Source organism: Perna viridis, chromosome 1, assembly GCF_037379345.1.
Source record: "Perna viridis isolate PV_CMFRI_1.1 ecotype Kerala chromosome 1, ASM3737934v1, whole genome shotgun sequence".
In the NCBI taxonomy this organism is placed as follows: domain Eukaryota; kingdom Metazoa; phylum Mollusca; class Bivalvia; order Mytilida; family Mytilidae; genus Perna; species Perna viridis.
Genome location: NC_142445.1, coordinates 56,787,004 through 56,803,685, shown reverse-complemented (window position 1 = coordinate 56,803,685; position 16,682 = coordinate 56,787,004). Strand labels below are relative to the sequence as shown.

The 16,682-nt window shown below is 36.7% G+C and overlaps 2 protein-coding genes across 5 annotated transcripts in view; one reads left to right on the top strand and one right to left on the bottom strand.

Moving 5' to 3' along the window:
* Nucleotides 1–16,682, top strand: part of LOC148629506 (uncharacterized) — a 204,880-nt gene that overhangs the window by 83,401 nt on the left and 104,797 nt on the right. The gene's annotated exons all lie outside the window — the stretch shown is intronic.
* Nucleotides 1–16,682, bottom strand: part of LOC148629509 (sushi, von Willebrand factor type A, EGF and pentraxin domain-containing protein 1-like) — a 69,487-nt gene that overhangs the window by 7,734 nt on the left and 45,071 nt on the right. For all 4 annotated transcript variants that reach the window (XM_088552517.1, XM_088552526.1, XM_088552536.1 and 1 more), the window contains 7 exons: nt 9,729–16,418; nt 9,220–9,411; nt 8,272–8,442; nt 7,939–8,121; nt 7,580–7,675; nt 7,285–7,380; nt 4,687–4,783 (listed from right to left, as the gene is read on the bottom strand). In XM_088552517.1, coding sequence (XP_088408643.1) covers nt 4,687–4,783; nt 7,285–7,380; nt 7,580–7,675; nt 7,939–8,121; nt 8,272–8,442; nt 9,220–9,411; nt 9,729–16,418 — 7,525 coding nt within the window. The remainder of the gene's footprint in view (nt 1–4,686; nt 4,784–7,284; nt 7,381–7,579; nt 7,676–7,938; nt 8,122–8,271; nt 8,443–9,219; nt 9,412–9,728; nt 16,419–16,682) is intronic.

The window sequence follows — 16,682 nt, the reverse complement described above, 5'->3', positions numbered from 1 at the left end:
TTTTGAAAATTCTTTCTTGAATATTTTTTTTGTCCCCGTGCAGGTCCGGGTGTTGAAAGAATAGGCCTGCAGCAGCGCTAAGCTTGTCGTATAAGGCGACTAAATAGTGCTCAGAAACCTAGCTGGGGGCTAGGTGTTCTGCCCACAGAGCAACTGGGATGTGTGCCCCAGGTGGTGGAATGGGGTACCCCTGGCGTGTTACATGCTGGGGTTGTCAGGCTATAATACGGAAAACCTGACCGCAAACCATAGTGGTGCACCGTGTTGGGAAAGATGCCACGTTCGTCGCATGTTAAAGAACCCTGCTGTGGTATTCGATAGGAGTAGGAACCTTTGCGCTCCGCCACAGGAGGCTAAATTGCCCGACCTTACCAATCCCTCCCTTTTTCTAGTGGCAATCATAATTTGTTGACCCTATTATCCTTGTGTCCCATCCCATTTTTCATTTCACGTTCATCGTCTGAATATAGCTGAAATATTGCTGCTCGGACGTTAAACCCCAACAATCAATCAATCAATCATTAACATTTTTGAAAATTCTTTCCTGAAAATTAGTTTTGGTGGTTTACTAATGTAGAAAATTAAATTTAGTCACGCAATACCTTGTAGAGTCGAATTTATGCAAATTTTCGCGGGAGTGGAAATTCCCATGTTTTTGGAATTAAAACAATATATATTCTGACTACGAAAATCGCCCAACTCATCATCCGAGTCCAAGGTGTATCAATTGTGATAATATTGAACGTAAATAACAAATAAGCTATTTTTTACTATAGAATAAATACTCCAGGGTCATTGGATAGACTACCCAAGTATTCGTTCAGCATTTTTCTAATTGGCGTTGTGACGTCTATTTTGCCTTTTACGGATTGATTTGAAGTTTACACGATCGAAAAGTTCCGGGGTCACACGTCATCATGCATTTTTTTTTTTTTTTGTCCACATCACGTAAACACGAAATCACTCCACGTAAAGAAAAGAAAATGCACATAAAGTATTTAGAGATCGACATAACGTAAAGATGAAACGACCTCACGTTATAAGAAAGCCACTGCACGTAAAGATAAATCCACATTACATAAATATATGTTGATATAACGTAATCATAAAACGACAGAACGTAAAGACGAAATGACAGAACGTAAAGACGAAATGGCAGAACGTTAAGACAAAACGACAAAATGTAAAGATGTTCCTAAATAACGTAAATACAAAATGACCACAAGTAATTATAAAACCACAGCAAGTAATGTAAAATTGACAACACGTAAACAAATGTGTATCTCATCAGACATTTTAGGCGTTCCATACATTTTGGACTGTTCCGTTTGTATAACTATATTCTGTAACAGTTCAGTCCAACGATCATATAACGTACATGTTGGACTGATGACTGGTCTACACCTATATCATAACTGTTCCGTTTGTATAACTGCCCCCTGTAACAGTTCAGTCCAACAATCATATAATGTACATGTTGGACTGATGACTGGTCTACACCTATATCATAACTGTTCCGTTTGTATAACTGTCCCCTGTAACAGTTCAGTCCAGCAATCATATAATGTAAATGTTGGACTGATGACAGGTCTACACCTATATCATAACTGTTCCGTTTGTATAACTATATTCTGTAACAGTTCAGTCCAACGATCATATAATGTACATGTTGGACTGATGACTGGTCTACACCTTCGTCAGAACTGTTCCATTTGTATAACTGCCCTCTGTAACAGTTCAGTCCAACGATCATATAATGTACATTTTGGACTGGTGGTTGGTCCAAACCTATATCATATATGTTCCATTGAAATAATGGTCTTTGTGACAGATCAGTCCAATGATCATGTAATGTACCTGTTGGACTAGTGATTTGTCTACAACTATATTATATCTGTCCCACTGATGATACTGTTCTCTGTGTGTCCTAAGTAGAAAAAAGTAAAACAGCATTTTGTTTTGAAATATCTAATCCCACACAGAAGCCTTTTCACATTCAAAATGTTCAAAAATTCATTTTGTGCTACCCAACTTACCCTATAGTTTGTATACCCTCAACATTTTGGCTCGGGCACTATTTTAGTGCAAACTAACTTGTTGAATGTAAAATATTTTCGACAATAAAATGGCAGGGGTTTCTAGTAAAGCAGAGGATGCTTACCCTACCGATGCACCTAGTCTATGCTTCCAGTTTTTGGTGGAGTCTGAGTTGAGTATTTGCTTAAAATGTAATGTGTTGTTTCATGTTCTCTGTATTGTATGTCTGTTCCCATGTTTAAGTCTTTATCCCTGGATTATATTCTTCTGATTTCTGCTCAAATCTTTGTTCCCTTGATTACCTTGGCCCTCTTACTCACTTGAGTACCTAGTTTTTTTGGTGGTAGCAGAAAACGAAAATGTTAATTGTTTTTGTGCCTTAAATAAGCTTTGAAAAAATGTTTTCAGTCCAACAAATTAAAACCAAAAAAATCAAGTTATATTTATTGAAAACAACAAATAAAAAGTATCAATCCATCTTCTGAAGAACAAAGCATGTGAGTATGCTGGTGTGTCTCTAAAATGATGCAAAAAAATCCTCAATCTCATTTTTAAAATCTAATTCTTCTTGTCTTTGTATGCATGTAATTTAGTTAGCATAATGTTAGGTATGTAGTAATGTTTCTGTACTGCACATAATCAGAGAGTCAAACTTTAACACCTGTTATTGTCCATCTGTCAATTTCCTGTTGCATTTTCTAATTTGGCAAGTTTGAAGTGTGTTATAATACAGAATTCCTCAGCCTAAAATTCTCAGTATATATAAATTTAAACTAAAAAATAGAGAAAAAAATTATCTTAGAAAGCAAACATAAAATATACTATGAATATAAAAATGAGCTACATGTACATTTTAATTTACAAATGTACTCATAATTATCAGTTAATACAGATCAAAGGTCCTAAAATCATGGAAAGGAAATCAAAATCTACATTAGGGATTCATGTCTCTAACCTCTACATAACATTAACCTTAGGGTACAAATATCTACTGATATATTGATAGAATTCAGGTGTAGTTTCAAGTTGTCATCATATTTATTCCATATTTTATACTTCAGAGAGCTTTTATATTATATAAGATATCTTAAATAATATAAGAGACTTTTTTTATAAATTAACATATATGAGATGTAAATTATATAAGAAATCTCACATAATTTGTGAACGATGTACAGCAAGCCTTTTTCATATTAATTCCATATTTTAGAATATTTAATTATACTAAATAAGATATCTCATATATAAGAGATATCTTATATAGTATATGAGATACAGTTATACATGTAAAAGATATCTGATTTATTATACATGTATGAGGTATCTAAAATATGGAATAAATATGAAAGTTGCTTACCATATTTTACACCCAAACCTGAAATCCTGGATCAACCCAGCATTTCAATTATAATTGAATTGTAAATATTTATAATTGTATTATTATTATTCATAATTGAATTACAAATATTATTAAGCGATTTATAAATATTTATAAATGAAATATTAATATTTATAATTTTTATAAATATGAATAAATAGGCAGTTTTGTCCATTTTGGCTTGCCATAGATATATAGAATTTGTGACCTTGCATTTGCACTTGCAGTTATTATTTGAAAAAAATATTTATGTTACCAAATATATGTACCAGTATTATCCACAGAGGCGGTCAAATAAGGGAAGGGATACTCAAGTGATTTTCAGTATTTACTTCATAATCAATCCAACTTTTGTGAATAAACTAAAAGGGGGTACGCTTCTGGTCTAATCCCAAAAGGGATTAGCTTCTGGTCCTACACCCTCTTAGAATCGTCTTTGGTCCAGAATAGGTAAACGTACATGTAATTGTAAACCATGTAGATTGAATTACATATAAGGGGGATAAAAAACAATCCAATAAGAAAAAGCCATTCTTCAAACTTTCCATCTTGTTCTAATTTTTTACCACTTTAGAGGACAAAACTGTTATCAAATTATTTATTTTCATTCTGTGAAAGCATTGTGATAGAATCAGAGTGATCATGAGTTAATTATAGAGAAAAAAATTTGGATCCGGGTTAAATTTAGGTAACTCACTAGATGGCACTGGACGATACCCGCTAAATATGAATTAGTGATGTCAGGGGTTTGAGGGAGCGAGGGTGGACTCAAAACACTGACTTGGGAGGATGAAAAAAACGAGACCGACGAAGCAAGCGATAACAAATACTTTGGTTCAGCACTCCGAATATGGATGTAACACCCGATTTGATTGGTCAAAGTGTTATCAATGAACTAATTGCGTTATCTATGAATTAGCTTCGGTATCCTATAGTTAACACTTGCTAACCCATAGATAACACTAATTTCGTAAATTAATTCTTATATAACAGTGTTTTAAATGAATTAAATCGAATTAATTATCAATAGCAAACGGTAAGGATAATTAATTTTCCGTTATCTACTGGTTAACAAGCGTTATCTATGTATTAGCGAGCGTTATCTATGGGTTAACAGGTTGATAACCCACAGATAGCGGAATTTAATTATCGATCACAGATGATATTGAGAGTTACAGTCAGTTAACCCATAGATAACGGTGTTATCCTATAGATAATGGGGTTTTGGTTAATTTTGCGTGCCATACATATGAGATTAAACAAGTACTCACGGTGGATCACAGAATGGTTTCCTGAAGCCATGTTTACAGTGACACATATTAGGTTTGACACAGAGACCACCAAACTGACATGGTCTATCACATATCGCTGTGAAACAAAATGTATTCCATGGAATTAAAATTTTTAATAATTTTCATAAGTTAGAGCAAGCACGGATTTTTACGAAATCATTGAAGCAAATTCGTATATTTTCCCAGAGAATCATTGGTTTGGCGATTCATGCTAATTTGAGTACTCCAGAAGTAAATATTGAAATGAAATTGACAATAAAAGCAGCTGACTAATACCGTATACACAACAAAATAGACAACGAGCATAGACAAATGATATATTACAACTTTCGGGTAGTTAATGATTTGTTTTACAATAAAGTGATCTACTTTCTTATTTGCCCTTGCTATCAAAATTGCCACTTTCTTTTCTTTAAAACTCGATGAAAAGTAAAGAAAATTGCTTTTTCATAAAAGAGAGTCATTAAAAATACTACGTTTTCTTGACAGTTAAGTTAACAGATAAACATGACTTAAGAGGTTACTATTATGACGATTAAGAAATGGGTCCGGTTTTATAAAGAATCTCAAATTTAGATTTTCCACAAATTCTTTCTCAACTCGAACTTTGACCAATCATTTACTGAAAATTGTAGATTTGAGAACAAACTCATTGATTTTAGGAAAATCCTAATTCGAGATTTATTTTATGAAACCCAGGTCAGATGATAAACAGAAGACTTAATTTCATATTCACTGAAGAAAGTCGTCTTAAGCAGGGGCGGATCCAAGCACTTTGAAAAGGAGGGGTGCCAGTGGGGGTCCTCAGAAAAAGGGAGTACTAAGACATTATTTATCATTTTTTGTCAATTTTACACACGAAAATGACAAATTTTTCAAAAAGAAAGGCTCTCAGGAGCCTGAATTGTTCAACTGGTTATTTTTTTACCATTCCAATTTACAACAACAAAAAAAAAGATCATTACTCTTTATTTCAGAAGATACTGAGTACTTTTCAACCAAGGGCTGATATCTAAAAGTAATTTGGTAAGAGACCTTTTAAGACGCATTTCTTCATACCCCTGATTCATTAGTCTGTAAGGCAGATATATATGGCGTTTAAGGAAATCGGAGTAGTACTTGCTCTAGCGTATAGCGAATCAATGGTGAAATATAAACACCATATGCAGGAGATGAAGGTATATTGCTGTACAGGTAAGAAAAAAAATATATTAAAATCAGTCATAAATCTTAGTGCTGAGATGACTACTGTTGACAGAAGTCGAGATGCGGGTCCAAAAAAGATGCAGAATAAGCTGTTTCGGTAGTCTTCTTTATATCGAGCTATGGTGGAGATATTGAAGGTGACAATTTACCACAGAAGGGTTGTTGATGAACAATACATTATCAATGTATCTCTATGTAAAGTTAAAGGATTTAGCATCTTTCATATTTTATGCCTTACGAGATTCTGAAGAAATTCAATCTCGTTTGAGTATAAAAACAAGTCAGCTAGGAAAGGAAAACAGTTAGTGCCCATTGGAATGCCAACTTGTTGTTTTAATATAACTCCTCCAAACTGACAAATATGTTATCAATAATGAAATCAAGTATATCACAAATCTGAATTTTTGTATAGCACACTTTACCCTTCTGCAATGTTTTAGAACAGTAGTGGATTTGTAACCAAGAACAACTTAATTTTTTCGAATCAGCAAAAGATTAACGAATAAGTCCTTTTATCATGTGGCAACATAGTGTAAAGAGTCGAGAAGTCAACAATTTGGAGAAAACTAATTTCCGAAAAGCTGCGGGATTTTAGGTTTTGAAGTGAATCTTTAGAACTTTTAAGTATCCACATATGATTAATGCCACTACCAGAGTAAGTCGTATTACAACCAGCTTGCTGTCCAACCTTCACTAAGGACAATATCTCGTTAAGGTGAATTGACATAAAAGAAGACTATGGTAGGACTTATCATAAGGATCATTTCATCAATTGAACCTGTCTTTCTATTTATTAAAGTTTTCAAGATAATGGCTGAAAACTGCTTAAAACCTAAAATTTTCGCCTTTCAAGGGCAATAAATCCAGCAAGGAGTTGTCCAACAACTTTGATACCCAGAAATGATCCTTATCATAAGGATCATTTCTGTAATTGAAAGTTTCTTTGTATCTGTTATAGTGTTTAAGATATTGGCTGAAAACTGTGAACAACGTCATTTTTCACTTTTCAAGGGCAACAACTCTAAAAAGGATTCATCCGACATCTTTGATCTAATGCAGACTTTTATAGGCTTTATATTAAGGATCATTTCGGCAATTGACAAAATTTGGCTTAACCTAACTTTTTTTTGAGATATTTGAGAAAAACTTCTGACTGACCCTTTTGTTCTATATATAGTAACAGTGGCCATGTTTTTCGACGAACAAAACATCTCCGACGACGACGGCGGACGCTAAGTGATAACAATAGCTAAAATGGCCTGAGGCCAGGTGAGCTAATGAATAGGAGGGGTGCCACCTCCCTAAACCCCTGGTACCGCCACTGCTTACGTACAAAATATATTTAAAAAATAAGCAATGGGTATTACTTACGTGTTTGACAACGCGATCCTCGGTAGCCTAGATGACACGAGCATAGATGAGGTGCAATACAGGTACCTCCGTTTAAACACGGCAAGATACAGTATGCTAAAGTGATAAAGTAAAATGAAGTATAATGCGTAGGCAGTATATTACAAGAATACCTTTTTATAATCTTTTAGGCGAATGATTTAGTTGTAGTATACCAAACCTTTCAAAACATGTCTATAAACTAACAAACTAATTTAAAGTTGAAGAGTACGCGTTAAGACACTCACAGCAAAAATATCAGATTTTGATGAAATACCTTTCTCACAGCGTCTTCCACCAAAGCCCACAGGGCATTTACACCCATACAGTCCTAGACAATGTCCGCCATTATAACAACCGCCTTTACATGGTACTGGAATTAAACGAAAATGATTTTAATTCATAGAAATTATTAAAGAAGGATACCGGAATGTGCCAGGAATTTGTTTTTGTTTATTATTATTTGTTTTATGTAAATGTCTCTTTCATTGTGTCGTTATCAACTTTGACATTGAATAGGTTTGCCCAGTTTTCAAAACTAGCCATACATAAGGTTTCCATTTCAGTTTTCAAAATCAGCCATACCCCCTGTTTTGGATTACACCAACAAATGTAAAACAATATCTTACTACTTACAAGAACAAGCTATTTCACCATCCCACTTTCCTGATGCTGTACAAGTGAGGATCGGTGGAATTTTAGCAGGCAAGATACCAGGCCTACACCGAAAGCGAATTTCATCATTATAAAAGTAGGAACGTCCAGTCACCATGACAACATTAACCATATCTGTAATTCTTGGTTTTCCGCAGAACGTTCCTGTGTAACAAAAGAAAATCAATAAATTTCAAAAGGAAATCTTACGACATAAACAAACATAACCAGTTTATGGAACTAAGTAAATTGGGTCAATTGACATTAATCCAGTTAAGAATTGATTGTATTGCACATAAAAGAGATTGTTCTCACGTTTGCAGTATCCAGTTGGTGGTCTCCATTTCTGGTCTGTAGCACAAACTGCTGTCATATTCCCCTCACTTTGATATCCGGTTGAACATTGTATATACGTATGACTTCCTGTCGAAGTTGATGCTGCAGGGTGAGTATGCGGTAGCAGGATTGATGGCCGACACTGTAGTACTTAAAATATAAGTGAACAATTGGAACTCGGGACAATAGATGCAAACTTGATTAAAAATGTCTTAAGAGAAAACCTGAAGAAGTCGTGTGCTAAATTTTTAACTGAACATTTTGTGCAATATTGTATTGAAATGAGTTGTTTGTGTCGATTCCATTTGTTTAAGTGTGTCAAAACGAATATTATAACCACATCTTCCCTAACTGAACATAGTTCAGCTGGCTGTGGTCGTATTATGCTGCGCTCGGCGAAGCTTTGCATTGTTACTGACACTAGCTGATATGAACGGGGAAAAAAATCCACATCATGTTTTATATTTACATAATTTAATGTGATTTTTAGAAAAGATGCCGTCGTTTTTATCTTATCTTGAATACAAAATTTCCTATCACCTGATCAATGAAAAAAGGTCGTGAACTTTAAACCATGCCCCTATTAACAGGACTGTTTTTACCAACGAAATAATCCTGATGAAAAAAGGCGTGTGTATTGGAATAAATTAATATGCATTTATTTATTTATTTATTTATTTGTTTGTTTGTTTTTATTTTATTTTTAATTTTTGTTGCCAAAATATTAAATTTTAAGGAATGTAATTAATATCTGAATATATTATCTTTAAAAAAAAACTTTGGTTTGATTTACAAGATATCAGTTACAATCCTTAATCGTTTAAATATCATGCCTAGATTTTTTTTTAAACTTGAGCTAATTATCGTTTAAACATCCTTACGAAAACAAAAACTACTAAAAATAATAAATCATACAAGATTACGTACGTGAAAGATGACAATTAGGAACACTAGCACTCCATGATCCATTGGACAGACACTGTATTCTTGATTTGCCTTGTAGGATATAGCCTTCCTGGCAGTCAAATTGTAGTTCATCTTTATAATGGTACGTCCTGTTTTGTACACCACTAACAATCAACGCGGGATCGCTTCTTGAAAGCGTCTCGCATGGCGTGTCTTCAAAAGAAGTAGTTATCAAAGTTAGACAGACCGAGTTAAAAATTACATTTGTGAATAGTTTTATGTGGACAGACAGTAGTAATTAAGTTTTGATGGAATACAAAGATTACATAATTAGGATAACCTATGCATACAATTTCTTGTTGTAATAGTAAAGTTCTCTTGATTTAGACTAGTGACATATATCATTTATTTTCGTTTATGGATACTAACATCTTATTTATTGGGAAAAGGTTAGACATCTTCTATACGTGATCCATTTGTTTAAAAAGGAAGATTTCCTTAAAATAATTCTAATTAAGAACTTTACTTACATCGACATGCTGGTTGAGCACCACTCCAATGTCCACTGCTCATGCATCTGCTTTCGGTGTTCCCAATGAGTATGTGACCTTCTGGACACCGGAACGTTACTGTTTCACCAATTGAGTAGCTTCCTCCACCGATAACCGTGACATTACCAGAAAACTTAGGAGAACCACACGTGGAACGATTACATTGTGGAGATGGACCTTCCCAATGTCCATTACTTCCACATGATATCGTTGCAGATCCGACTATTGAGAACCCATCATTACAAGAATACGTTGCAGATGATCGAAAGGTTATTGAGTCATATCGTGCGTTTCCGTTTTGAATATCCGGTGGTTGCCCACAACTGACAGGGCGGCAAAAAATGCCCCCAGACTTCCATCGCCCATTTGCTTCACAAATTGCTATTTGATCTCCTTCCAGGATATATCCTCGATTACATAGGAAACTTACTGTCGATCCATACGTAAGCCCTGTTACAGTTGTTGTTGAGAAAGGAATGACTGGTGGAGGCCCACATGATACTATGTTACAAAATGGCAGGTCCCCAATCCACGCGCCTGTTATACCACATGTCAGAGAATTAAGACCGTTCATTCTGTAACCATCTATGCAATTGTAGGATATAGTTCCTCCGTAATTGAAATTAGTTCCATTGCGTATGGCATGGTCTATGTTCGGTGGTCTTCCACAAGTTACCGGATTACACGACGGGACTTCTCCACTCCAAGCCCCATCGGCAGTACACACTCTGCTAGGTTCACCAGAGACAGTGAAACCTCTTTTGCATTTATATGTCACACTATTACCGTATGTATAGACATCTCCAATAATATTAGCAAATTGCACATAGTCTGGAACTCCACATGCAACAGGTACACAAGTCGGAGGTAATTTACTCCAAGTTCCTAATGATAAACATACTATTTTTGAATCGCCATCTAGCTCATATCCTTCATCGCATGCATACTCAACTTCAGAATTGTAGTTTAATAATGAATATGATACTCTTCCATTTAGTATATTCGCAGGCTCTTGGCATGTAATTATTGAACATGAAGCTGGTGCTCCATCCCAATTTCCTGATTCGGAGCACTGACGTGTCGGACCACCGTTTAAGGTATAACCAGTATTACATGTAAATCCGATTATTGTATTATAAGGTAAAGATGACGCTGTAGTATTCCATTGCCCATTAGCAGGACTGAGTGGTAATAAGCATGTAACTATTTCACATCGAGGCTGTCTGCCTGACCATCTACCATTTGCTAAGCACATTCGTTCACTGTCTCCATCTAAGGTATATCCTGCGTTGCATTCATATGTTATTGTATTGCTGTAAGTATAGTTCATTCCTCTAAATTGTCCAAAGCTTACACTTTCTGGAGGTGGACAAGTCATAATTTCACAACTTGGTCTTATTGGCGAATTCCAATTTCCGGATGACAAGCACATTATTTCAGAAGGTCCAACTAGGCGGAAACCTTCACTGCACGAGAATTTGACGACATCGTTGTAACTAAGACCTGTAACTTTAACCTCAACATTTCCTAAACTTCCTAGTGGTGGGCATGTCATTCGGAAGCATTCTACGTATTTTACTGACCAATCACCATCGCTTTCACATCTAGTAATAACTGACTTCCCTTCGATGCTTGTGTATCCGTCATTGCATTCAATTGTAATGTTGGAACCATACGAATAGGAGTCCTTAAGTTCAAAGATATGAGCATTGTTGATGACGTTTAGTGCACGCGAGTTACATGTAATAATGTCACAAGTTGGAGCTATGCCTAACCAGCGTCCATCAGCGGAACAGGTCCTCTCAACTTCCCCTGTCAATTGGTAACCTTCATCACATTGATAATTAATTTTATCACCATAGGCATATATAAGCTTGCTGTTAGTTATTGTTCCATGCAACAATTTAGATGGCTGGGTACACTTTACAATTTCACATTTTGGATCTTCACCCAACCAGACCTTAGCTAGACTACATATTCGTATGGGCGAAGTTGAAAGTCTATATCCCACATCACAACTGTAGCTAAGGAGAGACCCTACAGTATACTCACCGGTAAAATGTCCGTTTTGAAGAGGTGGTGGTGTCGGACAAACCATTTGTATGCACTGAGGCTCCGATCCGGACCAAAACTGATCATTTTGACATTCTCTTACATATTGACCAATTAACTCATAGCCTCTATCACAAGCATAGGTTGCTTCGCTTCCTACAGTTACTGCTGTGTAAGATACTATTCCGTGTTCTATGTTTGAAAGAAGTTCACATCTGATAAGTTCACAGAACGGAGCATCACCAGACCATTTGCCGGACAACTCACATGTTAACAAAGGGTCTCCGATTAAATGGTATCCTGGTCTACATGAGAAAGTTATATTCGACTTGTATGTAAATCCAGTACTCCTTACTCTTCCATTTATAATACTAAAGTTACCAGGACAACTTACTTGAAAACAGACAGGTGTTGCCCCAGTCCATGAGCCGTCTGCTTGACACTGTCTTGTTCTTGATCCAGTGATGTTATATCCTTCATTACATGAATAGTCTACGGTGTCACCAAAGTAATGTCCTGATTGACTCATATTACCGTTTGGAAATATGAATAACTGCAAATTTTCACACGATATCGCCTCACATGTATGGAAAGTTCCATTCCATGTCCCATCTCTTTGACATTCAAGATGTGTCTGACTATTAGATTGATACCCTTCAATACAAGTGAAGGTAGCAATTCTCTCACTAACGATGACGCGAGTGTTATTTATATAAGGAGGGTCTGAACATTCGACACACTGAGTGACCAGTCCAGTCCACGTTCCATTTTCTGAACATGACCTCTGTCTAGAACCAAAAATGACAAATCCTTCATCACAAGAAAATGTAACTGATGTTCTATATTCAGTGTCATTCGAGGACAATGTTCCATGATAAAGTTGCAGTTTTTCACAATGTTTAATCTGACATGACGGCACTGATGAGTTCCAATCTCCCGTTTCTTGGCATTCCACAACGGATGGTCCGATTAAAATATAGCCAGTATCGCATATATATGTAACTGTTGCTCCGTATACAACTTCAGACCCTATAACCAATCCGTGCGATATAAATGATGGAAGCGTGGGACACCGAATTTGGTCACAAAGTGGAGCCGTGCCGCTCCATTCGCCTGATGCCATACAGGTAAGACTGGAATGTCCAACAAGTCTAAACCCTATATTGCAGGTAAATGATAAACTTGAATTGAATGTGTTGTCACCACTTATTCTACCATTTTCCAGCTTGAATGTCCCTGAGCAACTTATTTTGTTACAAGTAGGGAAAGATCCCGACCAAGTCCCATCTGCTTGACAGACTTGATGGCTCTGACCAATCAAAGTATACCCTGCAAGGCATCCAAATTCAACCGTATCTTTATACACGTAACCTGTTTGAGTTATTAAACCATTTGGAAAGTCTTCAATGCTGAGATCGTCACATTCTTTTGCTATACATAATGGTAATTCATTGATCCAAGACCCGTCAACTTGACATTCTAGTTGAGTATTACCAACCAAAGTATAACCTAAGGCGCATTGGTATGTTGCAAGTTCGTTTCGGATTTGAACAAATCCATTTTCTAGTTCTGGGGGGCTTTGACATTTTACACATACTGGATCAGGTCCCGACCAGCTTCCATTGGATAAGCAAAGCCGGTCTATTGAACCAAATAAGATGTAGCCCCTGTTGCACGAGAATTGAATCCGAGTGCCATATTCATTTTTGAACGAAGATGCAGAGCCATGTCGTAATCTCGGCTGAACACATCTTACAACTTCGCACAATGGTAAAGGTTCGCTCCACTTGCCAGATTGAAGACATGTCCTTCTTTGCGATCCAACTAAATTATATCCTATATCGCATTCATATGTTACCGTATTACCGTATGTATAGTTATTCCCTATCATTCGTCCATTTGAAATAACACGCGTTGGCGTTTGGCATTCAATAGCTTTGCATGTTGGAAAAGCGTCTGACCAGTCACTTGTACTTCCACATGTCAGTTCATTAGACCCTTCTAACTGGAATCCCACTTTACATGAAAAAGTCGCTATAGAATTAAAAGTCAGCCCGGTAGCTCTGACAAATCCATTGTTGATGTTCGGTGGGCTTGGGCAGATTATAGGAATACAATTTGTTTCAATACCACTCCAAGTCAGATTACTTGAACAACGTCTTACATCATCTCCAACTAGTCTAAACCCCCTGTAACATTGAAATATTGCTACTGAGTTAACGTGCAAGTCTTTATAAGAAACTCTTCCGTTTTGTAAGTTAGGTGGAGGAGAACAGGTGTTTTTGTTACACTGAGGGGAGTTACCTGACCAAATTCCTTCAGATTGGCATATTCTGGTATTTTCACCTTCCATAACATAGCCGTCATTACAGGAATACACTGCTATACCACCAATGTTTTGATTATCAATGTCAATACTTCCTCCAAAAGGTGAATATAAAACTGGGCACGTTATTGCCGAACACAATGGTACTTTACCTGACCATTCTCCATCAACTTGACACTTCCGAGTTGATGCTCCAACGATTTGATATCCTTCATCACATGAATACGTCGCTACACCTCCCAATGTCAATCTTGATGTTGAAACAAATCCGAAGGATGGATTAGATAAATTGTCGCATTGTACTGGATTACAAACCGGCGATGAACCTGACCAATATCCTTCAGATTGACATACACGAATACTTTCGCCTACCATAATGTACCCATCATTACAATAAAATGTAGCATATGTTCCATCGGTTAGATCTTGTTTGTCTGTTTCGATTCTACCACCTGTCGGAGCAGATAAGGAAGGGCATGAAATAACATTACAAACAGGTGCTAATCCTGACCAAGCGCCATTGTCTTGACACACCGTTGAATTCTGACCGTCAAGTTGGTACCCAAAATTACATGAATAGGTTGCTACACTGTTGAAAGTAAGTGAAGATGCAGTAACTGTTCCGAACAACGGAGATGTCAGCTCGGGACATTGACGTGGATTACATAAAGGAGATGAACCTGACCAGCTCCCATCTGCCTGACAAACTCGGATGCTTTCTCCTTCCATACTGTATCCATTGTTGCATGAGTATGTTGCATATGTACCATCAGTAAGATTGGAATTATCGGTTTCAATACTACCTCCAGTCGGGGCTGGCAAGGAAGGACATGTAATCGGTTTGCATGTTGGTTTTGTCCCTGACCATGTTTTGTTAGATTGACACTCTCTTGTACTTTGACCTACAAGTCTGTATCCTTCGTTACAAGAGTAATTAGCAGTACTTAGATAAGTTATTCCAGTTACTGTTGTTAATCCATTTGAAAATGGACCAAGGCTTGGACAAGAAATTGGAAAACATGGATTTGCACCCGACCATGTACCATCCCGCTGACATACACGAGTAAGGGCCAAAGTATCATCTTTCATATACCCGTTCTTGCAGGTATATGTTGCTTCGCCACGAAAAATCGAACTACTGACATAAACTGTGGATTTTGAGGAGTTGGTTAATGGTGAACAGGAAACAGGTAAACACACAGCAGACAGAGGTGACCATTCTCCATTGCTTTGACACTGTATTGATGGTATTCCGTTAATGTTGAAGCCGTCTTGACATTGATAATTAACAATATCCTCGAAATAAAACGGACTTGATTGCCTATAATACCCATTTTCAATTACAACTGGAACTTCACACTCAATTTTACCACATGTCGGTAAATTTGAAGTCCAAGCACCCGTCCCGGTACACGATCTTACTGGTTGACCTATAATATTGTATCCAGGATTACAAATATAAATAACTGTGCTTTTAAAAGTAAAGATGTCCCCTCTAAACGATCCATGTTCAATTTTATCTGGTCGTCCACATGATACAGGAAGGCATCGAGGTGGCTTATTGCTCCAAGACCCATTTACCAAACACTCTCTTGTGCTTACATTTCCCGTAAGGATATATCCAGGCTCACACTGGTAAACAGCAGTGCTCCCATATGTGGTACTTACTGAATTTATTAATGTGTTAACTGGAGCCTCCAGTGGTCCACAGTCGACTGGATCGCAAATAGGAGGGTTGTGACTCCAAGATCCATCTTCATAACATTCAAGAACACTCTCTCCATCGATCGTGTAGCCCTCTTCACATTCATACTCAACAGTTGAAGTGAATTCGACAGATTCGTAACTGCGTGTTGCATACAATACGGTAGGGGGTGTTGGACAGGTAATGGTAACGCATTCTGGAAGATTTGAAATATCCCATTCTCCCGAGGGAAGACAGTGCACCTTCCCTTTCATTGATTTAGTTCCTTCTGAAAATTCGTGACCATAATCACAGTTGTAAGTGACTTCATAACCAACTGAGTACGATTCAAGGTCTTCTACAAAATATCTATCTCTCACTACTCCACCATTTATTATGGGTGGTGGTGTTTTGCACGTTTGTTCATCACAGGTTGGTACATTTTTGTCCCAGTCCCCATTTCCTTGGCATGAAATTGAGTCGTAGGTTGTAAATAAACGTTTTCCTGGCTTGCAACTGAATTTTACGATTTCGTTTGATCTGTAGAATGGTTTGGTATTGGACACTATTGTATTATCCGATAGTAAAGGCAGAGAACACGTAATTTCTGAAATCAGAATGATATGATATGCAATGCAATGCAACAAGTAGTACTGACCAGAAGATGTGTTACAGTCAATCATATAAGTAAAGATTTGAACATAAAAGATGTTTATATGAACAAAAACTCTGTTCCTCAAAGTTAAGTATTTCGGTTTGCAAGTGAGTTCCGTTTATATTAGATCTCTCAAAAAACAAAGGCCTTTTTCACTCCGTCTTTCAGGCATTGCGATAATTGAGTATACAGATATATCTGCTTTCACTGTTCGTT